Below are 27,880 nucleotides of genomic sequence, written 5' to 3'. Positions count from 1 at the left end.
TTTTAATTTAGTCATCTTTTATAAGCACAAACCCCAGTTTCCCACCTAAAATAAAAAAAACAAAACACTTTAATCAGTAGTTAGTTTGCATTTATTCACACAAAACATAATACATTTCTTCAATAAGGCAACACAATACTGTATATACATACAATGACTTATATGTATACCATGTTTAAAATTTATGTTACTTTGTCATTCTTTACTGTCACTACCAAGTGTAAATAAATAGTTTAGCAAGTCATGTAAAAGAGAGCCAGATGCAAAAACCTCAAAGTCAAACTGTACATCCAAAGCAACGCTCCTTTACTTCCTGTAATATGTTGTCGTTGCCAACCTGTTTGAGCTGATTTCTGAACACAGCTTAATGGTCCATTTACTTTCTGAAATAAAAAGTGTACGGAAGCCCAGAGAGCTCAAAATACTGCAACTTACTTTGGAGCAACTTAGGAAAAATATTCATCAAATATTCAAATCTGACAACAGATTTAGCAAAAATAATAAAAATGATAGCAATTATTCATGCATTAGCATACACAGAAGCCGCTGCAAATACAATGAAAATCTTTTTAAGGGTCATTAAATATTGATGAGCATACTGTAGCTTGTTGCTTTTGAAGGTGAAAGATGATGTTAGTGTCATTTAAGTTGTGTCACAGTTTAGTATTCTGTTTATATCCAGGTTTCTCCGTTTATTCTGGCGGCAATTCAGCATGTGGTTGTTTTCTCACATTGATAAATGCTGAAAAATCTTTTAGTAGTTTGCGTGTGTTCTTGTGGTTTTATAAGTTGCCTCGAATTGAACTCTTTGGCTCACCGTAACACTAACCAGTGAAATTAACCCGTTAATCCTTCAGCATCAGTCGAAACCCAACAAACAAAAAACAACAAGAAAAAATCTCAAATGTAAACCTCTTCACAAGCTGACATCATAAGAAGTTGCTGGAGTTGGTGTCCTAAATTATGTGAGGTGCTCTCAGTGTGACGTGAGCATGCTGACTGTACCCCACCCACTGACGTGAAGTGAAAATGCCACTGTTAGTTCCCATTCTCTTCAAGACTCACAAAATCGTACGATCAGTTACAAAAATATAACTCTACTCTGCATTAACAAATGACACAAGTAATTAGTTCTGGTTTAGAAGACGAAGTTTTGAACCAGAAACTATGTGGAAATTAGAAAATGACATCAAGCAACAATACTGTAATTACTACCACTGTGTACAAAGCACACACAATGCTGCATACTTCACTATGATATATGAGCAGTACTAGATGCCACTCTGTTTTAGTCTCCTTCTGTGCATCTGATTGTGTTTTCTGTCCTTTTGTTTTTCCTGCTTGCCTTTGCAAGTTGGAAATCAAAGCTCCAAATGCTGATTAATTCATGACTTATATGTTCACACTTTTTTATCACTCTGTAGGATGAACTTTCCAAATAGTTTAGAAATAGTTCTTAATAACTGTATGTATTTACTGTATTAACAGTATATCAATAAATTATTTATAACAAATTATAATGGAGCTGTAGCTGATTTAAGTCAATATGCAAGTGTTGACTAAAGTCTTTGTCACCAACTAGGAAACTGAAAACATTTTAGCAACACAGTATAACCTAAGTGTTAGCTTAGATAATCTGATAGTTTCAATATAATACACACTAAATGTAAACAGTAATTGGAGGATTTATAATCCACTATGTACAATACTGTTTGAAAGTCTTAGAGCGCTCTTTTTTTTATATTGCAATATGGGAAACAAATGATTTAAAACCTGTGCAAACATACATGGAAATACATCATGTAAGGCAAAAACAGGGTTTGTACAATTCCAACAAGCTTTAAAGTCAATATTTGGTATGATCACCTTTATTCTTCAACACTATATGAAATCTCTTAGAAATTCTTACTGGTAATTTCTTTAAGTAGTCTTCAGTAATAGTTCTCCAGGCTTCATGAAGGTAATTCAAAGTTCTGGTTGGATGTTGGCTGGTTTTTGCTTCATTATCTTTCACAATGATCCCACAGGGCTTTAGTAATGTTGAGGTCCAGACTCTGGGTAGGCCAATCCATGACTGATAGTGTTTCACAGGGGGTTTTTTTCCATTAAAGTTTTTTCCATCAAAGCTTTTACTGCATTGGCAGTGAGTTTGGGATCAATGTAATAATGAAAAATGAGTCAAATCAGGTACTTTCCAGATGGTAATGCATGGTGGATCAAAATCTGATGGTACTTTTCTCCACTCATGTTTCAGAATGTTTGGATAAGATCCCCAGCACCTCACCCATACTCACTGTTGTGTCTTTGTTCTGACCTCAACCATATATAGTGACAAATATTTGAACTACCACTGATTTTCAGTCCAGTTCTTTGGTAATTCGGCATACCTCAACCTTTTCTCAGCTGCCGTTAAGTTGCTATTGAGGCTTCAGTGAACAGTAGATGGATCAATAGATGTGTCCGGTCTTTGCAGGGCTTTTTTAAAAAAAATCTTTATTTCATAAGGGCATGAGTTTCAGACACTGTTGATCTGCTGTAGACAGTTTTTGGTTTTTATAGGCCTGCCCCTGCTGTTATCCAGTGTCCTTTTAAGGACGCACACTGTACCATGCTGACATATGCCAATTTTTTGGGCGAATAGCTTTTTGAGAATAAACATGTTTTTGATTTTTTTTTGTTAAGCTGTCTGTTATATGTAGACACAATACTGGTTTATCCCTTGAGTTAGGACTTAGTTTATGTTTATGCGTAAATGATTCAAAAGTTGGTGTTAAGTGGCTTCACAAACAACAAGAAAACATTCCTTTGAAAATGTTCAGGTGCAAGAACTGGACTGAAAATTAAAGAAAAGACAAAGATAGAAAGGATGGAGAACTATTGCTCAAGACCAGTTTAAAAATGACTAGCAAGTCTGGAAGTGAGGGATGGCTCAAGACTTTTGCACAGTATTGTAACTATTAACATATGTGGACATGAAATAGTATTAGAAGTGTGTTATACAGTGTCTATAAATAATTATCTGCTTATACAACACTTATGAACTCTTCATATGAGTAGATATATAAGCATATCTTAGTGTGTTGTAGTGTTTCATTGTCAACATTTGAGTGTATGATAAGGCAATGCAGTGACTATGATTGAAAAAAAGTTCACATGATTTATGTCTTTTAATTGTGTTTGTGTCAGGGCTTTGACCCCGAATTTAACGAGCAGCGTGACCTTTAAATATAGAGATTTTGCCCTCAGTCTCTCAACATTAAAAACACACACAGACTTTAAAAATCTGCACACACAGACACACACTTACAGACACCTACATTTGGCAAGAAACACTTAAACGGTTTCATTAATCCTTTATATGGTAGAGTACGCTCACACTGTGTAACAGGCCTATGAAAAGACTGTAGTGGTGTGAAGAAAGAAGCAGCATCAATGCTACTCAGTTAACTGAAGCCGCAACAGATATATGACTGTATCATCATGTGTGGAGCTGAAATGGCTGGTCTAATAATTAATCACCTGACACCCTTAAGAAAAAGAAAATGCTTAAATGTAAATGTTCCAACTTCCCAAATGTAACCACACGTCAGTTTTCTGGTCTTTTATAATAGCTTTTTTTAAATTTAGTTACACCTCACCATCTTTTTTCTATATTATCATTTGGACTCTGGAAAGCTATAATTCCTACTGATAAACGTTTTGTCCCGTGTATGACAAACAAAACAAAGTGAATAAGGGAACATAGTTCCACATTACCTGCTTCTGCTCTATACATCTTACATCTCAAGCTTTCTCACATGTCTAATCCTTTTTAAATTAATCAATTGCATATGAGATATATTAGTATTAATAAGACCACGATGAGGAGCAGGGTGTAGAAGTGATTACACTGTACTGTACATCTGTACACATGGAGGAGCAGGCAGTATCGGAGTGAACACAGCATTTAAAACTGGCTACTTCGTTCTTAGTTGCCATGGAAACGGCAAGTGTCTCATGCTTCAAGTTGGACTAAAATGTAAACATTCATTTGTAGATTTTGATCTTTTCATCTGTGTTCATGTCCACCTTTATATGGCAAACAACAAGAAGAGCAAATCTTCAGTCTGCTTGAAACGCTCCGATAGATGAGATTCTCTCATTTCATCTCTTTCAGCTCTTCCAGGAGAGCATTTCTCTACCAAACCCTGACTTCTGACCTCTCTATCAGGCGATAAAACACATCTTTCCTATCCAGCGTCACAAACAAGTAAAAGCCTCCAAGGTTCTGAAATGTTTAAAAAAAAAAAAAAAAAAATTCAAAGTAGCCTTTTCCACATTTTCAGCTAAATTCATCAAAAGCATACTCGTCCTTGACAAACACATGCATGCATTGCAAACACACATACACGCACGCACGCACGCACACATCTCAGCTGTAGTTGTAGGTGAAGTTATATGAGCTAGGCTCCTTTGGCACAGGAGGCGGCGCTTCCGGGATCGTGATGTTCTCAAGGTCGAGGAGGCGGAGCTTCATCTCCATGCTGATGAGAGTATCTAGGTCACTGCGTGTCAGGTCACTGCCCATCTCTCTGCCCAGCAGCGCACACAGCCCATCAGTCCAGATACAATACTGCACATATGCACACACACACAGAAACATGAAGGTGAACCACAGCCAGGCCTATATGAGGGAAAATATCCAAGAAGGTTTTTTGTTCGTTTTTTATGTTAGCTGATTTCTGAGAGCAGCTTTTAGACCTTTAGCTGAAGGTTCTACAACAAACACCCGGACCAGGCTCTTAAGCTATTTTTGAAATATTTGATTGTTTTACAATAATAAAAAAAAACAGCATTAACATTTTATCACCTTTTAAAGTCAATATAGAGAATGTATTAGCAAACAGCTGATAGTTTACATAAGTGGCAAACACTGAACAACTTAGACTTCATTTGGAAGTGTTTCCATCCACCTGGCAAATGTAAGTGCAATATTAACTCACATTCTGCTTTTCACCAATTGCCAAGGGAAATATCTGGCTCTTTAGCTGCTGTGTTCACCAGCTGGTTGCTAACTTTATCTGTCTGCCATTTACTGCTGGGAAGGTAACATACAGCAAATCTGTCAGAGCTTATTCAGCTGCCTGCTGTCGCTGGAAATGAGGATGATGAGAGCTGTGAGACTAAGGCAAATCAGTAGATTTGCTGACTGTAAAACAAAGTAAAGAAGTTAATGATGCTAAAGTGTTCCACAAGGATGTGCAATTTAGGGGGAGTTAAAGCTAATTCTTTCCAAGCCCGCCACACAAATAACCACGTTTTAATAATAGAAATACTAATCAGTGTGGATTTAAGTTTTCACATGTGCCAAACAAAAGGAAGAACAGCTGTCGTGTTATCGTGCACACATGAGCTTACCTCGTATTTGTTGGGTGCAACAAAATTAAGTGTTTCATCGGGATCATAGAGGACAGAGAAGGCCAACTCCAGCACCTCCTGAGGGAATCAGCAGGTCAAACAACAGAGTTTCTACACTGAGCGGCAGCACAGAATTAAAGGGCAGCTATGAGACTAGAATGGCAATTAAAAAGAAAGAAAATGACACTACCTTGTTTTGTTTTAGAGCACTTTTCTCCTTCATATGAGGGCAGTCCTTCCCTGTCACCACAGACTTGATATCGGAGACGGGGACTGGGGAAAAACAGAAGAAACAAACACATAATCATATTCATCTATTAAGGTCAGCCTTGTGACAGACGCGGCGTGCTCTGCTGGTGACAGTGTCATTGTCTGTGTTATGAAAGACTTATTATCAGGCAGATGGAACCACTATAGTGTCTTACTCTTGTCACTGAGTAGCTCAAAAGGCACTTCACCCTGAGGTGACTCATCCAAGTCCCCGTAGTGCAGCACTTTGTGATTCAGAGAGAGTCTGCAGAACCAAAACTTTTCTAGATAAAAGAAGGGGACAAGGTGCATAGTTTACAATCAGCAATCATTCATAAGAGCAAAGCGATTGCTCTGATGCTGTACTGTACCTTGCCTTCGGCGGTTGCCCAGTTTACGGAAGCAGCTTCCCTCGCACAGCCGGTTGAGTCGCTGTTGCTTGATGAGCTCTAAGATCTCGGGCTGAATTCTCTCCCGCAACTCACTGCAGCACAAAAACGCACAGTTCGGATATGATTAAAAACTCCTCAAATGCAAGAGACCACAGCCGAGTACACAAGCATCGTGGGAAAGTCCATGCTGTCGTGGGCCCAGTGGCACCTACTGTGACAAACATGGGTTTTAGGATGGAGAATGACTTAAGATCGGACAGTCAGAGCAGTGCAGCTGTATGGGTCATGGGTCACTCTAAAACAGTGATCCATGCCTTTATCAGAGCTCTGTCAGATTCCTGTAACTCTTTGTACATTGATGAGTGCTCCCTGTCTCGTTTCAAGCTGGTGCAACTGCTGGCTTTTAACTGGAACACGGAAGAGACAGCACATTACTTCTCTTTTATCTTCACTGCTCTGAGTTCATTTTAAAATGAAGCCTGTGCTTCCTTATTGAAGTTCAATAAGGAAGATCTGTAATCACTCATCTGCCTGCTTTCCTGGGTGTTCAGCTGCTAGTCTGTTCTTCACATCACTACCACTTTCCCACGCTATCAATCTCAATAAAGACACCATTACTGCAGTCCAATCCTCTTCTTGCCTGCCGTCTTTCAGCCAATCAGCCTCCACTCCGTGCGTGGAGGTGTCGAGGGAATAAGCCTTTTGCAGGTGCAGCTCTCAAACTGTGGAGTTTGTTGCCACTACACATCGGACCGCCCTCTTCACTGGCCATTTTTAAATTTGCTCCTAAGACGCGCCTCCTCTGCTTGGCTTCGAGCCAATTTTTTTCTTCATTTATTAAATATTTTACTAAAATGTATTTTTATTCTTATGTTTAGCACTTCAGACAGTGGTGGCTGTTTTTAAAGTGCTTTATAGACAAAGTTGGCTTGTCAACCAGATAAAGACGAAAGAGTGTTTCCTCTTCTGGGAAACACTATGCGAGTGAAGTTTACTTCCAGCACCCGCCTATTCGTGACCTTCATTTTGATCTCAGCAACAACAATGTAAAGCTTCATGGTCATATCCTTAATGCTATCATGTTGACATGTGTCCTAAAATGTCCAAACATATACACACAACCCAAAGAAACTGCCTTCGCCGTAACTTTGCAGTAACGCCAAGTGCAGCAGGTGTTTCTAGGACCAGACATCACAACAGTCTGACAGATTTGCGAAGCAAAGGGAAAAAAAACATTACAGCCACATTCTCCAGGCTGGCAATGAGAAAGAAAAGTAGTGTGGACACAAACTGACATGATGGGTGGAGACTGGAAATCATCCTGGCTCATTCGTTCTGACTGCCGCAGACGCAGAATCTCTGAATAGTTGAGGCCTCGCAGTTTAGTCTTCAGCTGGTCTATAGACGACGGTTTCATGGCCAGAGCTCTGGTGATCTGCTCACGGACCACCTGCATCACCTGGTGAGGGTTTAACCAAACATACACACAAAAGACGAGTAAGAAAAGATGACACACTCTCCTGAATGCTAACATGGGTACAGTACACTGTAGAGTAGTAACACTGGCTTTTAATGAACCCTCATTCCCCGGAGAAGAAGCTAAAACTGCTGACTGAAATATGTTTAAAAGGTATTAATATTTAAACCACTCTATACGCAAACCAGCTTTGTGTATCCCTGTTCATTTCATTAAATGTCTTTCGAGGTAGTAACTGTCATGCATTATTTAATAAACCGAAAACCTTTCAACTGTTTGCTCCAGTGAGCTGCTCAGTCACACATTGCAGAACACAGCAGCTACAGTAATGTGTGTCAGTGTTACGCCTGATATTCCTCACAGTGATACCTGTCAAACACAGTCTGCTCTGGATGGATGGTGTGTATTTGGCAATGATGAGCACCTACTGTACTCAACATCACTGCACTTGGTATGACATTTGAGGCGATTTGTTAAATCATCATTTTAGTTAGGTTATGTCAGTGTGGTGACTTTTCCATAATTAGCACGTAATTATTTCAGATTACCACTCGAAAATTATCTAATGAAGGAAAGTGCAGCTATGGCTCATAGACAAACATTTTTAGCCGACATATTGTACAAAGTAAAGTTCTTGACCTGATGATGCAGAGAAAAAAAACGGAGTTAAGGAACTGCCAAAATGATTAGCCGACAGAGAGGAATTAATGTGTTCTTCTGAAAAAAGAGAAAGTCGTCGACCAAAGTCAAAAATATTCACTGTTTCGGTGAATCTGATTACAAAAATCAAAGCACACATTTCTGAACAATTTTTGTTTTTGAGACAAACCAAGTAGTTAGCATCCACACCAACCGCATGGATGAGAGCAGCATCAGCAGCCGAAACCCGTGATCGACTGGTGGCCTGTATGAAAATGACCTGCTCTAACACTTTCCCATCTACCTCTACTGATACTATCAAACGAAGACAAAACACAAACAGATATTCTGCTTCTTCTTTATTTCCCTCCATTGCTGAGCATTTCCAGCTTGAATGCAGTGCACCAGCACTTTGAAGTGACATTGCTCAAAACACAAACTCACTCAGTAGGGTTGACAACCAACACAATATTAATCGTATTATATAACAAGACTGTGGTCAAGCTACAACATTTTTATTATTGTAGAGAGCAATACAAAAAACACATTAATATTCTTATCTACCAACTTAATTTATTTGAATACGCATGACTGAATTAACCCAGTATTGTAACTTGAAGCTGTGTCGTGTAGAGCAGTGTAGAGTAACAGTGCAGAGCCCAAGGTGCATGATTACAGGTGAGGACGAGAGAGTGTGGAGTTAATCTACTTCAAAGAAAGTTTTACCATGAAAATAATCAGTCTAAAGGGACTGGAAAGAGATCATATTTCTCCCATATTAGTTTGCCTTCATTTTCACATGATCAGATCAAATGATCAGGCACCGTAATATCTTAAAGACTTTACAATAACATATTAGCCAAAAGAAAGCACTCTGCTCTTAGAGCTCAGATTTAGTTGTGTTGCTTTGAGTTTCTAGCAGTAGAATGGGAAAGAAATAGAATGGGAGGCAGAGCCTTCACCTTCACAATGGAACCAGCTCCCAGTTTGGGCTCAGGGGTCACACACTCTCTCTACTCCACAATATAGATAAATAAAGTTAAATTTACGTAAATATAATTAAACATGTATTTTAAACTAAACCCAGAGAATTCCATTTCCAATTATTCCCAGGAACTTCAAACAATCCGACTATATTATCTGTGTTTAATTAGTACTATACTAATTAAACACAGTTTAATTACACACAATTAACTATACTAATAGTACTTTTACTTCACAGAGTTTGAAAAGGTAGTATTTGGGGTTTGTAATGGTTGTCATATAAGTCATGGCTCTACGAAGAGGCTTGCACCATTGCACCATCCATCTATAAACCAATCAATCAATCACATGGTCTAACATGTGGCAGTATGGTTTATACTATTTCAAATGATATAAAAGCTTGTCTAGGGTGGAAATGTTGACATGTAGATGTGTTGTGTATGTTCATATCTGACCTTGTTGAAGTCCTCAGCTGTGGCTCTCATCTCCTTCCAGGTTTTATTAAGCAGCTGGATGCAGACACAGAAGAACTCCTCCCATGCCCGGTCATGGGTGAAGAACATGGGGTGATAATCGTTGCAGCCCTCATTAGCTACACAAAAGAAAAGATTTCTAAATGAAAAACATGAAGCATGAGAGAGACACGCTTCTTCCATCTCACACCATTTTGCAATCGAGGAGTAAGTTCAATATCAAATTTAACAAAAATGTAAAAAACATTAAGGGATAGAGTGACACTGAAATACAACAGCAACATATGCAAAGCTGCTTACGCAGTTCTCCAACTTGGAGTATCTCGCAGAGCATTCGAGTAAGTTCGATGGCACATCGGCCAAAAGGACACTCGTGTTTATCCTCTCGGCTGCTGTTCTCCAGAACAATCTGTCATGAGTAGGGAAACGTGTTAACGTGTTGTGGGAGACTTTGCTGGTTCTGTAAACTCGGCAAAGTCATGCATGAGACCAGCGCTGACCCTGATGTACGTGTCCTGGTGAACTTTGGCTAGATACAGCATGTTGTCCAGAGCCAGCATCCCTGGTGGCGTCTGGGTAAAGTCCATAGCTGGGTTCACGTGGTTCTGCATTTTAAATAGAGATAATGTGAGTGAAGAGACAGAAAGAATCTCACCAAACTGGATCGATTTCAACCTCCAAATTATTCCAGAAGAAACTGAAATCTCGAGCGGAGACTCACAGTGAAGCCCAGCATCTTATAGTCCTTGGTGTACATGGCCTTTCTTTTCTCTGTGCCAGTGGGGTCATTTTCTCCATCGAAGGCAATTCTGCGTAGCTCAAAAATGATGTCTCTCTGAGCCTGTGAGAGAAAAACCAACATGTTTGGAGCATATTAGCATAAACAGGAACACACAGCTGCAAAGGACTGAAATGAAAAAGGCAAAAAGGTTAGGTCAATCGGCAGAGAGAGAATGGCTGTAAACAAGCAGTGGAAAAAAAATACAGGAAAACTTTAATTTTCTGGTCCACTTGTTACACTTAAAGCAGCTCTGACAGTGTAAACGTCACTGGTAGCAGGCTGTCTCTAATTACACTTTTTCAGGATCCAGCTATTTCCATTCAGCTGAACATGTTGCTTCTTTAAACATGCTCCAGACGATTAGATTACTTTACATTCAAATCACACAAACCACTGCATAGCAACATGGAAATAAGCACAAAATTCATTATTCCACTTTTTTACCTGGTCATTAGGATCCATTTTTGTCATCATTCGTTCTTCCAAAAGGTTAAAAGTCAACACCTGCAGCACATATAACTGATGTGCCATTTCTGCTTTGATTGGTCGATTTCCTCTGATGACGTGCTGGAAAAGAGGAGCACAGGGATTTGAGCTGAGCCTTTATGATGGCTGAAAATTTGTGAACAAGCAGCATATCATATGAAGCAGTACAAACCAAAGCTACTGATGGAATATAACAAAAAGGACCAAATGAATTGTATTATTTTTCTAATTAGAAGCAAGATAAGCATTTTTCTGACATACACCATGATTACAATTTGTCTGAAATACCAATAAAAAATAAAATAGCACAGACATTTATCTCGTAGATAACCAGGTCACACTAACAGTGCATGAAAGAGCACAATGGTGGAGCTCTAGGACATTTCCTTATTCCAGGAGGCTTGAGTGCAGCACTTCCTAACTTGCAGCCATTTGCAGCCAGTTCAGCCAGGAGCTTTCAGACAAATGCCAAAAGGAATCATTTTCAGAGGAGATTTTGTTCCACTTCATAGACTTGGCCCCATATCACATTTGCTGGTTCTGTGTCACAGCCCTGCAAGTGAGTAAAGCTTTCCATTTTCCAAATTGTGACCAGCTCATTGTTCAAGGGTCGAAACCATCACCAAACGCCAACACAGGAAAGTCTCAAAGGAGGATATCAGCCCAGTTCATTGCAGAGACAGTTTTATTAGTGATCATAAATATCTTTTATTTGATCTCTCTTTTACCTGTGACACTCTACCCTCTGTTTATATGAAGCATTCACGATTAATTAACGACTCTGTGGTAGAAGAATTTATGGAATTGTTTGATAACAATTTATCTGAAACAGATGATATAGATCGGCAGGTGGCCTCCTTCAACTCGCAATGTCAAAAAATTCTAGATAAAGTGGCTCCTCTTAAAATCAGGAAAGGCAGCACTGCTAAATGCCCGCCCTGGTTCACAGAAGCTATCTGCAGCTTTAGGCGAATGTGCCGTAAAACTGAGCGCCTGTGGAAAATCACAAAACTTGAGGTTCATAAGCTCCACTTAAAAGAACTATTATCTACCTTTAATGACATGGTGAAAGACTCCAGAGCCACTTATTTCTCCCAACTACTTGCAGTAGGAAAAAGAAATCCTAAAGTTGTCTTTGATACATTGAGTAGCATCGTCTCCCCCCCAATGCCATGTACACCTGTCTTTTCAGATAAGGACTGTAGTGAATTTTTAAAATTTTTTCAAGATAAGATCAGTTGCCTAAGAGGTAACATAACTCCCTTAGGTAACCCCACCAACCATGATCTTCCACACTCCATAATTATGGAATCTTTCCTCCCAGTTTCTTTAAAAGATCTATCGGAAATACTGACCCAATTGAAACCCTCAACGAGTTCAGCTGATGTCTTACCTACTCATTTATTTTGTAAAGATTTTGATACCATCGGGCCCTCTGTAGTCACGCTGATAAACTGTTCCTTGCTATCTGGCTTTGTCCCCAGTTGCTTTAAACAGGGGGTTATTCAACCTTTGCTGAAAAAGCCTAACCTGGATCCAACACTTCAGTCAAGCTTCAGGCCCATCTCAAAACTTCCTTTTATCTCTAAAATCTTAGAAAAAGTCGTTTGGCTACAAGTAAAGAAAGCGCTGGAGAAGCATAATATTCTTGATAAATTTCAGTCGGGTTTTAGAAAGTTACACTCTACAGAAACTGCTCTCCTGAAAGTCACAAATGACCTCTTGATGGCTGCAGACAGGGGTGATTGCTCAGTCCTAGTTCTTCTGGACCTTAGCTCAGCCTTTGATACCGTTGACCATCAGATCTTAATCCATCGCTTAAATTTCATGGTAGGGATATCTGGATCTGTCCTAAAGTGGTTCACCTCATTTCTGGAGGATAGAACGCTTTTAGTTTCAGTGGGAAACTTCCGATCAGATGCGGCTAAGTTTCTATGTGGAGTCCCACAAGGTTCGGTTTTAAGCCCCCTGTTATTTTCACTATATATTCTTCCTTTAGGCCGGATCATTAGCGGTTTCAAAAATATTTCCTGCCATCTGTATGCAGACGACATCCAATTATACATCTCCTTTAAACCTTGGGAATTAGACAAGCTATCCACTCTTATGGACTGTCTTAAGGAAATTAATGTTTTTGCAGCTAAACGCAGACAAGACCGAGTGCTTAATCCTTGCTCCAGAGAATATCAAGCCCCAAATTAGTCAACATCTGGGTGCCTTTTCATCCTCGATAAAAACTACTGCTCGGAATCTTGGGATAATTTTCGATCAATCTTTGTCTTTTGACGCTCATATTAAATCTGTGACCCGCTCTTGCTTTTTTTCATTTAAGAAATATTGCCAAACTCAGGACTATTGTCTCCACAACTGAACTGCTTGTCCACACCTTCATTTCCTCCCGGCTAGACTATTGTAATGCACTCTTCTCCTGTGTATCTAAGGCTTCACTGAATCGGCTCCAAGCGGTTCAAAATGCTGCAGCAAGGCTTTTAACCCACAGTTATAAATTTTCCCACATCACTCCTATACTAAAATCCTTGCACTGGCTTCCGGTTGGGTATAGATATAAGTTTAAAATCCTCACCTTTACGTTTATGTCTCTACAAGGTGAGGCCCCCACCTATATCACGGAGCTTCTCCAACCCTACTCTCCAAAGCGGACTCTTAGATTCACTGATAGTGGTCTTCTATCTATACCACGGACCCGTTTGAAAACGAAGGGGGATCACGCTTTTCAAACCCTGGCTCCAATACTGTGGAACGGTTTACCCCCCCCCCCCCGCCCCCCCCGCTACGCACCATCGACACTGTGGCTTCTTTTAAAAAACAGCTTAAAACACATCTGTTTAGACAGGCATTTGGGTAATGTTCGTGTGTAATATGTTGTTTTATACTACATTTATACTGTACTATTGCTTTGTTTGATATGCTTTTATACTTCCTTTATATTGCTATATTGTTGTTTGACATGCCTTCATTCCCATGTGAAGCACTTTGTAACAGCTTCTTGTCTTAAAAAGTGCTATATAAATAAATTTTACTTACTTACTTACTTACTAGATGAACGCAAGTATTGTGTATCACCAAGGTTTTGGGGAGTTTTATTGGAAGTAGTTCCTGACACTTTCAATGGGAATTGTTTAAAGTACTTGGAAAGCTTAACAGCCATCAAATGAAAGCTCTGCTACGTTTTAGTGTCTGAGTTTCAGACTTGATACTCACATTGAGGATGATGGAGCGCAGGTGTTTCTGAGCCAAAGAGCTTGCCATTTCCTGAGGGTAAAGACACACATTACTCCAACCCACAAAAATCAATTTAGGAAAGATGATTTACTCCAAACTAAAATCGCACCCAATGATAATTTTACTGACATCGACCTACGGATATATGAGAATTTTGAAGAAATAATCTAAAGCTAGATTTTGATCTATGGTTTAAACTATTTGCCTTTCACGCCTTCTGTAAAATATGTCTCACAGTCGGTGACGAGTCTGTCTGCTGGTGCAGCAAGCTATGGTTCTGGCTTAATTTGAAAGTTTATGCAGCGGCTTTCCATGACACAGAAAGGATCAGACAGTGAAAGAGAGGTGGAAAAGATGATATGAGCTAAAGAGGGATGTGTACTCACAGTGAGGTGCTGCTCCAGCGGGTTAGTATACTCCTCCTACGGGTTGAAGAGTGGGAGGAGCAGTGTGGGTGTAACAGTAATGGAAATAAAACGTGCACGCACATGGACCATGAGATACATCACCGGCACAGCATGCAACGAAATAAGAACATGAAACAGCATCAAATAAAAATCAGCAGTCACACATCACCTAATGCACCCGACGTAAACTACATTTATAAACCATCACCCACGGCAGGATTTATCAACCCACGGAGTAGCAGGATGATGCTTAGAACTACCATTAAACATGCAGATCACTGAGGCTTACTGGCTGCTCTCATGTGTGTACTGTAAACATGTTAGTCTCTTCTGATTCCTCCCTGCCTCTCTTCTTTTATAAGAAAAAAGAAAAACATCGAGCTGATGTGGAGAGATCTATAAATCTAAAAGTTGAGGTGCTACTTAATGCCTATTTGCTAAATGAGGTGAAAACTGGCATTTAGATGGTAATTACTGTGATGCCACAGTGCGAGCTAAACACAGGATGCATTTCTGCTGTGTTTCTCTAAGTAAAATTGACTCACTTCGCCCTCCAGTGGTCAACAACAGCAACTGGAGATAAATGTCATTAAAAGCCCTGCATACCGTTTACTGTTACGGTAAAAACGAAACTGGTGCATTGCACAGTAAATTAAGGAAAATACTTTATCTTGAGATTAAATATAATTGAGTGTACACTTGAATTTTTTAGAACTTTAAAGCTGAATGAGGACTGATGATTTCAGCACCTTTACATTTGGGAAATGTTAAGTATAAACCAGGTGTTGCAAATCTGCAGCTGCACAGCCTTAGTAACAATTAAAATAACTAAAACTAAAACTAACTAAAAACGTAATATTAAATGTCATATTTTGCTGTTGAAAAATCCTTTAAAAAAATGTAAACAGATATCGTCAATTTGTGTAAATGGAGGGTTTGTACTAACAGAGAACAGCAACAAGTAATAATATTTTTTTAGTTTTATGTAAATTCTTTGGCTTAGTTAAAACATTTTAATTGAGAGTTGTAACTCAGAAAGTAAAGCAAGTTGTTTAACTAATTGGAAGGCCGGTGGTGTGATTCCCAGCTCCTCTAGTATGCATCTCAAAGTATCCTTTGCCAACATACTGAACCCCAAATTGCCCTCGATGAATCTAACAGAGTTTGAGTGTGTGACTGTTAGGTTAAAATCATGAATGCGTGTCTGTGAATGCGTGAATGAGGCCTGTAGTTAGAAAGCGTTTTGCTCAAACGGAGTAGAAAAGTTCTATATACTGTAAGTACTACTCCATTTATTATAAGACATTATTTCAAGAAATGTTGTGTTTTCTATGTTACAATACAATTTCTGGCATAAACTGCAAAGTTTACATGGAGAACAATAATTTAGAAAAGCACACAACTACATGTAAGGTGTATTAAACAAGGTTAAACTCTGAAGCATGCTGGAGTTAGGAGAGAGAGGACAGATGGCGTTGACAGGTGGGACAGAAACACTTCCACCTTCGGTATTTGTACATTTATCTGAACAACAAAAATACTCGAGATTCAATTTGTTTTTGTTCGAATCTCCTTAAATCAACTTCAACTGAAAATAAAAATAGAAATGTAATGTAATGTGATGTGATATATTACACATGAATAACATCGAGTACAGTCCTTAAATGGAAAGAAGCTGCTTTCTTAAAACTCATTGTTTTCTGTTTTCCGGCTTCTTTTTCTAAAAGACGCAAACAACCATCAGTCACTTGCAGATGGGTGGCCAGTTAACGTCACTGAGCTGCTCTGAAAAAACTGCAGCAAAACAAATGTACAAACCTCAAAGGAAAGTATCTGGAGTGAGTGTGTCATTGCAGTGATGGCTGAATCCACAGCGTGACAGCTGGCAGACAGACGTCTGTTCATGAGATTAGCTTTAATTGGCCTACTGGTGCGCACATTAGAAACCACGGAGAGCCACTGTCTGCAGCTCTCTGACACCACAAATGTTATGAATCAATGTCTATTATGTATAAGTGGATTTCTTTAGGATGAAATATGAAGATTTAATATTAGTATTTCAGTTAGGTCTGTCCTTGTCTCTGTGCTGTTAGTGCAGTGCACCGACCTGCCGTCTGTCCTCTGGTGCCTTCAGGAAGAGAGCATTGATGAGAGCGATGGCGTACGTCTGGATCTCCTGGTTTGACCTGAAGGAATATCCAGCAGCGTAACAACCAGTTAGAAGCAGCATGCTCTGCAAATCTCCACACAGGAACAAAACTACAGGCTAACAGCATAAAAAAAATAGTCTAATTACCATCAAAACAAACACCTGGGATGGGTGCAGGATTTTTAGAAGGGTCTTATTTGCATCAGTCTTTAGTTTTTCTATGTGACATTTTTCTAAACTTTGGCTTTACTCCGATAAAAAGACCAAAACCAACTTTGAGTTTATCGTAACAGAAAACGCTTTTTGATCTTATACCTAGTATTATTAGTAAGGCATATATGATGTGGACATGTACATAGGAGGGATAATGGATATACTGGACCAAGTATGATGACTATGGAGCTGCCAGGCAGGAGGAAAAGAGAAAGAGCACAGAGAAGATTCATGGAAGAAGTGAAGGAGGACATGCAGAGGGTTGGTGTGAGAGAGGAGGATGAGACAGGGGTGACATGGAGGCAGATGATGCGCCCCCTAAAGGCAGTATCCAAAAGAAGAAGATTCATTTTCATCATTTCATAGGGCTCCACTGTTGTTCATAATACGAAATGTATCATCGTTATAACTAGCACAGAGATTTGATTTGATTTTGCGAGTGACTCATATGCAGTCGTGCTGCTGTGAAAACTCACCAGAGCAGGCATGTCAAACTCATTTTACATCGTGGGCCACATACAGCCCACTTTGATCCTAAATGGGCCAGAACAGTGAAACTCCCCATTCTGTCAGTGTAAATAAGTTTATCTACACATTTAATCCCTGAGATATATGTAAGAAACAGAATTAAGACCAAGTATTTGGGGTTAAATTGTGAGAACAGTAATAGTAGCCATGGAGCAGGTTTTTATCAGTAGGAAAAGCTGTAAAACATATGAAAATTTATGCTCTCTTTGCCTTGTTCTTAAGTGAAAGGCCCCATCCAGTGGGCTGAGAGTCTGCATCGGGACAATTCTGGGCCCCGGGCCTTATGTTTGACACTTGTACATTTGAGCAAACAGAGCAGATTAACTACTTAAAGTCACCACTAACGTTCACACCTGGCCCTCCTTCATCTGATTATAACGAAACTGGCAGCCTGATACATGCAGTAAAAGTAGTTTCCATCACCACCATGCGTCAGGTTCTTGGTTAGGAGTTCTTTGAGGTTTGGTTAGTTTGGTTGGTTCATGGTGTTTTCAGCATTACTTACCGCGTGATTCTTCAGCTGTTTTCCTTCCTCTATGTTCCCAGACACCCCCCTGATTAGTCACCCTGCCCACCCTGTGTATTCAGGTTGTATGCTTTCTCCATGTCCTGTGTTCGACTCCCTTTTTGGGGGTTTTGTGTCCTCCTAACTTGTTGGTTTTGGTCTTTTCATGGGAGCTCTCAGCAACAACAAAAATCTTATAACAGCATTGCTGTTTGATTGGGATCATCTGTGCACCCATACCCATCCACATAAACAGAAACAAAACTCACAGCAACTTTTTCTATCCAGTCACCCCACACTTCTACACCCTCCACTTTCCCCCATTTCAGAGTGCAGGAAGCCCCTGTGCGTGTGTGTGTGCTCACACTTGCAGGTGCCCGATGAGCTGTCCCACGGTGATCTCCTGTGCCACCCGATGGTAGAGGCTATGGCTGTTCAGAACCATGCTCTCGAGGATGGCCAAGGAGCGCTGCAGGATGGACACGTCCACCATCGGCTGGTTGACGTAGCCCGCAATCTAAGTGAGCACGGAGAAGACCGGTTAACGCAGAGAAACAAATTTTGTTTCTTTGTTTCATTTCTTGGTTTATTTGGTTCATTTCAACAAAAATCGAGTAGAATATTTTTTTCCAGTACAAAGAAAACAAAATCAAGAGTTCTGCAAAATTCTCCCAAGTGACTGCCAAGGCTAGGATGAAGTTTTCCAGAGAAAACTATTTACATAAACACAGAATGAGCTCCAAATTATGTGAGTAGTTGCTCAGCAACAGTACCCACACATTTCCGGCATTTGTGTAGAAAAAGAGGTCAAAGAAAAAGTGCAATTAAAGAAAAGTGGAAGGATAAAAAGGCATTAAAATGACAGACCTTGAAGTTTAGTTTTGTTTTCTTAAAGTGGAAAGTTGTACAGTGGTGTTTCACTGAAATGAAAAATGTGTCCTATGAATTGTTCTTTTGTTGGAAGAAGTACCTGCTTGATGAAGGACAATGAGATAAGGTCCCAGGACACAATGCCATGATCCATTAGTTCCAGGAAGGCAGTGAGAGTGAAGGCCAACATTTCACCAAAGCTGAAGGGAGTGAAGTACAGTCAGCGCAGGCCTTTCAAATCACACGTTAACATTTAGATTAACTTTACAGAAATCCTGATACGAGGGCAGACTTTAAAAAGCCAAAACTTATCTTTTTGACTAAGTGGATTTATTTGACCTCCACAAGCAATTCAACTGTAACATATAAATAAAATCACTAAATGAATGTGAACTGAGCTTAAAAATGCAAGTAGTGGATTTGGAAGGAAGCAGCAAAAGTAAAGGAAACTGATGTTCTTTAAAAATTGCTAATAGCCTTAGCAGTTTACAGCACTGCAAGCTTTGCAAATTCAACAAAGACGATACAACACACAGTCATCGATCACCTCTGTCAGCTGTAAACAAAACAAAAACATTACAGCTCAGCCTCCTAGAACAGCGGTCCCCAACCTTTTTTGCGCCACGGATCGGTTTATGTCTGACAGTATTTTCACCGACGGGCCTTTAAGGTGTCGCAGATAAATACAACAAAATAAAACCAATACTGGTACCAAATAAAAGAAGATTTATTCATGACACACGGGAAAAGACCCAGGGAAACAGAGTTCACAAGTACACCTCCTTCACAAGTATCAAGTAGTATAAGTTTTTCAGAAAACTTGACCTCTGACCTTGAGAACAAGGTCACCTATGGTATCAATTTGAAAATCCTACATCGCCTTGTTCTCGAGTTATCGCATTCACAAATGTAGGTGTCCATGCCTCCTGCCCACCTGACGGTTGACAACAAGATCCCAACAGACTTTCATGGCTGAGGGGTAAAAAAACTCACTGAGTGCCGCTCTCCACAAGTCGAGCCAGTGTCCCAATGCCTTCCATATTGATGAATTCTGCAGCAAAGGTTGGATCTGCAGAGAGCTTGGCGAGCTCCTTCAGAGCCTCGAGGCGAGCATCGATGCCATGGGACTGGATCCTCTCCAGGAGCTGGCGAGCAGCACGAGTCTGTCAGAGACAAACACGATCAATCAGTGTCATGATACCTTCATCACCTTGTCCAGGTCACTGAATTCACTGTAAACATATATGGAGAAACTTATAGCCCATGTGGAATAATACATTTTAATAATTTTCTATTAGCTACAATAGCAAATGTTAATGTGATCTTTTATAAGACCAGTGTCTTATAAACTGCAAGATATATACACTCGCCTTTTTTTTTTTTAGGTACACCTTGCTTTTATTATATAACTAAAGATCAGCAGTTTCTGAATTGCTCAAAACAGGCCTGCCGAGCACCAACAACCACGCCTCATCCAAAGTCACTTAAATCATTTTTCTTCCCCATGCTGATGCTTCATTTGAACTTCAGCAGGTCATCTTCACCATGTCTACATGCATGAATGCACACAGTTGCTGCCATGTGATTGGCTGAGTTAATGTTTGTAGTAATGGCTATTATTGTTAACAGTGAGTGCATCTTATAAGACATGCAAAACATAAGCATTTAATATATTTTTTTATTTATTTTGTCATACAAGAGAGCACTTCTCCAACAAATGTATTGCTATGGCACTTTCAAATCAATGCCACATTTTTCACTTACAGGAGAAATTGCTAATCGAAGAATGGTCCCGTTCTTGATGTCGCCACGACTCTGAAAGGATTACAACGGAGTTCAGTATCGATTCATGAAGTCCTCGTCTCAAGGTTAGGAAGAAAACAATGAAGCTCACCTGCTCAGTGATATAAAGCTGAGGACCATCAGCATAACGCAGGGCAAACTGCTCTGAGCCAGACAAAGACCAGCTGGAGAAAAAAGCAGAGAGAAAATGTTTGCTAAAGAATTAATATTCAATATCAGTTTTGAATACTGGGGAAAAAAAAGAAGAAAATTAGTAGAACACACTGTAGAAATGTAATGTAATGCAGCATACTCTGGTATGCATGAACAAAAGGTTGCTCGAAGTCAGATTGTTGCCTTCAGCAGTTGTATTTACACGAGCAGCAAACAGAGAGGCTGTGGAGGAGAATCACTCAGTGGGTGTTAACAGTAAAGTGCAAAGAATTTTCTGTTTCAGATGGTAAAGGGAGGCAGTGGGTAGATGGAGCCAGGCTAAGAGCTGGATGGGTGGGATAAAATCTGCAATAGCCATCACTTAGGTGCAAAAAAGTCCAAACACAACAATGGGGGTTAGAAAGAGGTGAGTAGGGTTATGTATGGTGTTACAGCAGTAAGTGTGGTCATCATAAGCATCTAAGAGAATGACATTTCTCATCTTTTTTCTGGGCTTTCACTGCTTCTTGCTGTTTAGTTAGTTAACTAATGTGCTCCTTAGATCTACCATTTGATTGAGTTATCTGCAATAAAGCTTTCAGTATTATAATTACATTCTACTAATCACCAAAGTCAAGTTCATTATAGCTAACACTTTAGAAACTAAATAAATCTCAAATATTTTAAGTAATCCTACAGAACATACCTTTGGAAACAATTAAAACATACAGGAGTAATACTTACCCATCACACACTTCCCGAATTATTGAGGACAAAGGTCTTTTCTGCAAAGAGGGGAAAGAAACTCATTACAGACTTGAAAAATTCGACATTAAAGGACTTAAAGGAATCATGAATGATCACTCCTCACATGGCACTATCTTTCTTGAAGCTAAAACTAATCTATCAAATCTGCCAGTTGGGGTACTTTCGTATTTTGCATGCATGAAATTTTCACATTAAAGCCGCACATAATTTCCGCCCCTTTAATTGTTATTCCCATTCCTGTTATGCATTTTGTTTATTCTTCACTCAACTCTTTACAGCCCACATGTGTTTATACACCTCTCTGCGTTTAATCATTCGTTATTATAAATCTCTGGCTCTCTTCCACAGCGTGTCTTTTGGCCTGTCTTCCTCCCCTCACCTCCCAACCACTCATGACACATGGCCACCCCTCCATGAGCCCAGTTCTGCTGGAAGTTTCTTTCTGTTAAAAAGGATTTTTTCCTTCCCACTATCGCCAAGTGCTTTCTCATAGGAGTTATCTGATTGTTGGGATTCTCTCTCTGTTACTGTAGGGTTTTTACATTATAACATAAAGAGCCTTGAGGCGACCCATTGTTGTAGCACTACATAAATAAAACTGAACTGAATTGAATAATTCACTGTAATAGCTAGAGGAAGAAAAGTTCTTAGAGGCATCGTGAGGATTCATTTCATTTGTCGTACTCATGCATACCTGGTCCATCTCTATTAGCTGAGCATTGGCACCAGGCCATTCAATAGCCACCTTCACGATGTCAGATGGGGGAGGCATGGCCGTGTTTTAGTTAGCACCCTGTAGAAAAAAAAGGAAAATAAATAACACCAGTCATTCGGAGACTTTCTGAAACACTACATTTAAATGTTACTCTTCAAATAAATGATGATTAAAAATACAAAGAACTGCCTTATTGAGCTATGTGGCTCAAGAGTCAGACAATGAGAACATTAGTATGAATCTGGGGTTGTACAGCACCTAATTGATAACTGTTGAAAGCGTCAGTCGCTGTCACAGCTCTGCTGCATAAACCCCTTCGTCAGCTCCCCTGTGAACACAGAAAAACACAGCCTGGTCATGCAGGCCCAAAAGCTCAGTTCGCTCAGTCGCCACATTTTCTCTTCAGTGAACTGAATCTGTCAGAGAACAGATCAATAAGCATGACTGTTTCACAAAACCACCCACACAAACACACACACACACACACACACACAGTCACATAAATATCTTGGCTGGGTCAAGCTTTCTGCCAGCTGAGTCTGGTCTGCTGAATTATGTTGCCCTTGACATATCTGCATATTATTTGCAAAGCATAACCTAATTACCTTCATTTCCAGCTCGCTCTGCACCCTCTATGCAAAAACATTATTGCACCGGTAAATTATTGCAGTTCAGTTATTACCGGAAACGTCTCTTTTATTTCCTTTTCACATTTTGCACTTTGGCAATGAAGAAGTAAAGATAAATAGAGCTTGTACGAATCCAAAAACTGTGTGGAAAATGGTTATTAATTAGAACAATATGGGATGTTACCTTCTGGCCATCTGCTCCGTTTGAACTCAAATTCCTTTATAACGCTCACTCTCGTGTAGCCTGCGTGTTTGCAGTAACTCAGTTTTTATAACTGTTCTAACTTTTATTTGCACTCTTGTTTAGTCAGGCCTCACCTTTAACACCTAATTTCAGCAGACCACTGGCTCTTATTAAACATATTTTTCACGATCTGCAACAAAAAAAGCTTGACGATACAAAAGCAGGAAGAGCACAGCGGGGACCAGTCTTTGGCAACACACCGATATCCCCCTCTGCTCAGACACGAGGCGAGCAGGAAAAGCCGTCTGATTGGGAGACAGCTGTAAAGAAAAGAAACACTGCTGTTTCCCAAATGGCTCTTTGCATTCAGGGTGCTTTCAGGATACAAAGCGCTTTGTAAAGCTCAGCTACTCATTTGCGAAGTGAAGCACTGCCCTACTGTTACACAAAAGGCAAATCTTTGTGAAACAGACTCAACCAACAACTGTATTCCCTAGAGATTTATCAGCATAGTGATATTTCCAGCACTGCGGCACAGTCTTTCTGAAGAGTCTGAATGTTTGTTCTCTAAATACGTTTGCCTGCCATTTTATATGATCAGTGGATGTGATGTCTGACACCGTGATCCTTTGATCGGTCACGAAATAAAGCACAGTTTGTTCTTTAGAGTAAGTTCATTCTTTAGAGAATGCAGCATGAGCTGTCAGTATATCATTGCACCGCAGATGCCAGCTTCTCCTGATCAAAGTTGGGATAAAGATTTAAGCTCTTGTACTTTAAATAATTAGCATGCACAAATCCTTTCATCTTTGGACCAGGGGATCACTCAACTGTGATAGTGTCAGAACACAGCTTAACAGACTGATATACAGCATTAAGATTTACATCAAGTAAACAAGTTATCAGTGGAGTCTGAAAATACCACCAAGTGAATTCTGCCTAAAATAAATTTGGATTATGATGAAGAAAGAGGAAAAATTAATAATACATGACAGAATACTGGTTTTGCAAACTGTCCATTATATAATCTCTGATCTCTAATATCTGCTAAAAGGCCTGTTCTCTTACAAAGAAAATATAGTAAAAACATTTTCCACATGTTCTTGTACTGATGTGCAGCACTACAATTGGACCGGTACTCTGGCATACCGGGCATTTTCCCGGTGGGCCGACGCACTTTTGGGATGCGCCGACAGCAGCCCATTTGTTCATTTTTATTACTGACACTGGATCTCCCAGTCAAATCTCTTAACACGACCAGCTCTTCCCCTACAGTCGCTGTGTGCTCACGCAGCTTGTAGAAAAAGTTTTGTGTGGAAGAAGTGGCGATGGTGGAGCTGAGAGAAAACAATAAAAAGAAACTAATAATAGATACAGCAAATTAACTGCTGCTAGCACCAGCTGTGGAGAAGTGAGGAAGAGACAAGGAAGATGAAATTAACGTGGTAAGAAAATACATAGAGGGACATATTTAGAAAGGGAGAGATTCAAGGATTCAGGTAAAATGAATGGCTACTTTGACCATACGCCACTACTAATAGCTAAAGTGTAGCTTTTAATTATTGTCACATGCTGCAATACGACTGCTTCAATATCCATAATCAAACTTATGGCATCAGCCAGGGACGATTTTTCTTCCCAGTCCAGCCTCCAGCCCTGTTCAGCAATGACATGTGGCTAAATATCTGCACAAACAAAAAGTATCTGTTACTATAAACCAGGGGTCTCAAACTTGCGGCCCGCATATTGACATGATCTATGACCACATCTCAAAAGTGCTCTATTGGACTGAGACTGTGGAGGCCATTTGAGTACAGTGAACTCATTCTCATGTTCAAGAAACCGGTTTCTTGAACTGCTTCCAGTTGATCCTGCTTGAAGCAGTCATCAGTATGTGGATACACTGTGGTGATAAAGTGATGGACATGGTCACCAACAATTCTCAGGTAGGCTAAAAATATCTCCCATTCTATTACACCAGCTTGAACTGTTGATCCAAAGCAGGATGGATCCCGGCTTTCATGTTGTTTATGCCATTTCTGACCCTACGACCTGAATGTTGCAACAGAAATTATCAGACCAGGCGATGTTTTTCCCATCTTCAATTGTTCAATTTTCGTGTGAATTGTATCGTTAGTTTTCTGTCCTCAGCTGACTGAAGGGGCACTCAGTGTGGTCTTCTGCTGCCAGAACCCATCTGCTTGAAAGTTTGACATGTTGTGTTGACGTTCAAAGACGTTCTTCTGCATCTTTACTGTACTTTTAACGAGTTGTAATTAAGTTGCTATTACCTTCCTATCAGCTCAAAACAGTCTGGCCATTCTCCTCTCACCTCTAAACTTAATAAGGCATTTTTACCCAGAGAACTGCCATTCTTTGTAAGCCCTAGAGATTTTTGTGTAGGACACTTCCAGTATGTCAGCAATTTCTGAAAGACCAGCCCGTCTGACACCAACAGCGCTCAAAGTTGTTCACATTTCTTCCCCATTCTCATGCTTGGTTTGAACTTGAGCAGCTCATCTTGACCATGTATACATGTCTAACTGCATGGAGCTGCTGCCATGTGATTGGCCAATTAGATATTTATGTTAATAAACAGCTAGGTCAAAAACTGAAACCACAGTAGAAACATGAGCAATAGTAGTTACTTTTACATTTGGCAACAGTAAAATGAGTAATATTTGTTCTTATTTGCTTGTTCCCTGAAAGACAACGATTACTGTAACTAACCAGCTGATATCGGGCGAATTACAGTTATATTTACATTTCTGTAAATATAAGAAGTTACAATGCATTTTTTCAGCCTGAGAGCTATGAAACCGAAAAAGTCAGACAGAATTTAGAATCAGGTATCCCTTGTGCTTTTCTTACTATACATCTCCAATTATATTCTGTAGACAAGGTTTGTGTTTTTAGTAAATCATCTCCATTGGTGGAAAAGAAAAAACACAATTGTTATTAATACACTCTCTATGGATAGTCTATAGATCGGTGTAACTTAGGTATGTCAGTCATTCAAGCGAACCAGAGGTGCACAAGAGGTAGGCAGATTGGTCCAAATAGCAATAGTATCAATACCAACACTGGTATTGGTATTGAATTGATAATGACACAATAGCATCAATACTTTGTTTTTATCCTCTATGTTCAGTATTTCACCCACTGAACTGTGTTAAATACATTACTTTGGGGGATTATAAAAGATGTCACAGTTTTTGTGTTGAATGTCACATCTATTTTATTAGGTCATTTAGACATCAGAAGTTGAACCAAGTCCTTTAGAAACAGACACATTTACATCACAGGTCTTCACAAAAAATGAAAATAAAGTGTGTTTTATTTTGTTAACTAATTATTGCAGAAAGTAAAAATCACAGTGATTTAGTGCTGTTTAAAAACTGTTCAGAATTTGCAAACTGATGGTGATTCACCTCATAAGTGATGACACATTGCTCTCCCCTACATAAGCTGCATTTCTAAGTTAAAAGTATCGGTACTGGTGTCGGTAGTACTGGCACTGTATTTACTTGTGATCGATACCATTTACTTTATCCCATAGGACTATGCAGTGACTACACCTGTGTTTCTCCTGCCTCGCCATTTCAAAATACCTGCTGGTGTTGTCCTTTTCTGGTGTCTGTGAACAGGGCAGACATATTGATGAAAAACGATGGGAATTGTTTTCTCTCCACTTTCTGCGGGCCTGTCATCTGGCTGGTATATGACTGGATTCGCGGCTGCCGCGCGCACTAGGAGCTTTTTATTTGGCTGCACGCGCTGTGGTGGTAGCTTAGCAACTACTGCTAAGAAGCTCAAGCCTGAAAAGAAACCCAACAGTGTGGTCGGAGCCTAAATTCAAAAGACTCCCAACTTTTTGTGTCCCCCCCGGCGCCACCAGCTACTTCTCACCGCGACCCGGATGTTTCTGACGCCATTTTACTGTGCTTTTAAATGTGGTTCGGGACTCCCATCCAGGCCGGTGGGCATTAAAAACGGGTTCACACATGAAAAACTGAGAAGCGCCTAACTTTGATGACAGCTAGTTGGCTACTTGATCATGCGCAGTGGCGCCCCTTCTGGTTATACGATAGCTGCTGTCTGAGGAGAGAAAACAGCCTTGGTAATTTTTCTTAAAAAATAAAAAAGAATTTAAGGCAAATTTATCTTCTGGCAGCCCAGAGTGCGATAACAGTCATCCTCTGGCATTTAAGAAGGCTGATGTCTTCTTAGCAGCTCATTCTCAGCCATCATTAATACGACCAATCACGCTTGTTTAACCAGAAACTTAAACTTAAAATGGTTAAGGCGTAATTGCTGGTGATCGATTAGTCAGGATCAAAGCTGTGGTTAACAGAAGCCCACCGATTGGTGCATTGAAAGGCTGCATTTGCAACCTTGTGATGTTTAGCGTAATCAATCACAACTCATGATCGTGTCGTTTCTTGAATTAAACAGTGGCTAACGTCTCTTGCTGTTCTCTGCCTCTGATTAATAGCAAACTCACTCGCTATTACAGTGAACACCACCGTTATTCCTCAGCAGGCGGCTAGTGTTATTCAATCATCCAGCCCAGCCTGTCCCCGTCTTCTCCTCCATTGCAGTCAGGATACAGCCCGTCACCCGAGCAGAAGATGCTCACCGGCTTCGCCGGAAGGTTTTAACGAAGGGTACTTATCTGCTAATGTCAGTACTTGGTGCTACTCACCCCGTGTCCTGGCCATCGATGGTGCTCTCGGTATCCCCCTCTGTCCCCAGTGAAATCCTCGTGAAAAGGAGACGCGGTTCCACGCCTTGTAGGCGGGACACCATGTCACCGTCTGCAAATGAGGCAGGCTCCTCATCATTTGTGCACTCTC

At 40.0% G+C, this 27,880-nt stretch overlaps 1 protein-coding gene across 6 annotated transcripts; it reads right to left on the bottom strand.

Annotated features, from left to right (window-relative positions):
• Positions 1–73: 73 nt before the first annotated feature.
• On the bottom strand, positions 74–27,880 carry elmo2 (engulfment and cell motility 2). Of its 6 annotated transcripts, none has more exons than XM_005469382.4 (23): positions 27,730–27,880; positions 22,470–22,539; positions 22,191–22,289; positions 21,473–21,513; positions 20,688–20,760; positions 20,558–20,608; positions 19,787–19,956; positions 18,894–18,993; positions 18,289–18,440; positions 16,636–16,714; positions 14,508–14,543; positions 14,101–14,151; positions 10,837–10,959; positions 10,333–10,452; positions 10,112–10,216; positions 9,912–10,020; positions 9,594–9,730; positions 7,334–7,497; positions 6,018–6,130; positions 5,823–5,930; positions 5,588–5,670; positions 5,398–5,475; positions 74–4,612 (listed from the first exon to the last, which is right to left on the bottom strand). In XM_005469382.4, exons 3-23 carry the CDS (start codon positions 22,266–22,268, stop codon positions 4,412–4,414), a joined length of 2,172 nt encoding a protein of 723 aa, XP_005469439.1. In that variant the 5' UTR covers positions 22,269–22,289; positions 22,470–22,539; positions 27,730–27,880; the 3' UTR covers positions 74–4,411. The 6 variants fall into 6 exon arrangements, with proteins under 6 accessions (XP_005469439.1, XP_019214349.1, XP_005469441.1 ...); XM_019358804.2 differs by having other exon boundaries at positions 18,295–18,440; XM_005469384.4 differs by lacking the exon at positions 27,730–27,880 and adding an exon at positions 27,529–27,691.

Source organism: Oreochromis niloticus, linkage group LG5 (assembly GCF_001858045.2).
Source record: "Oreochromis niloticus isolate F11D_XX linkage group LG5, O_niloticus_UMD_NMBU, whole genome shotgun sequence".
NCBI lineage: Eukaryota > Metazoa > Chordata > Actinopteri > Cichliformes > Cichlidae > Oreochromis > Oreochromis niloticus.
This window is presented reverse-complemented; position numbering and strand designations above follow the sequence as displayed.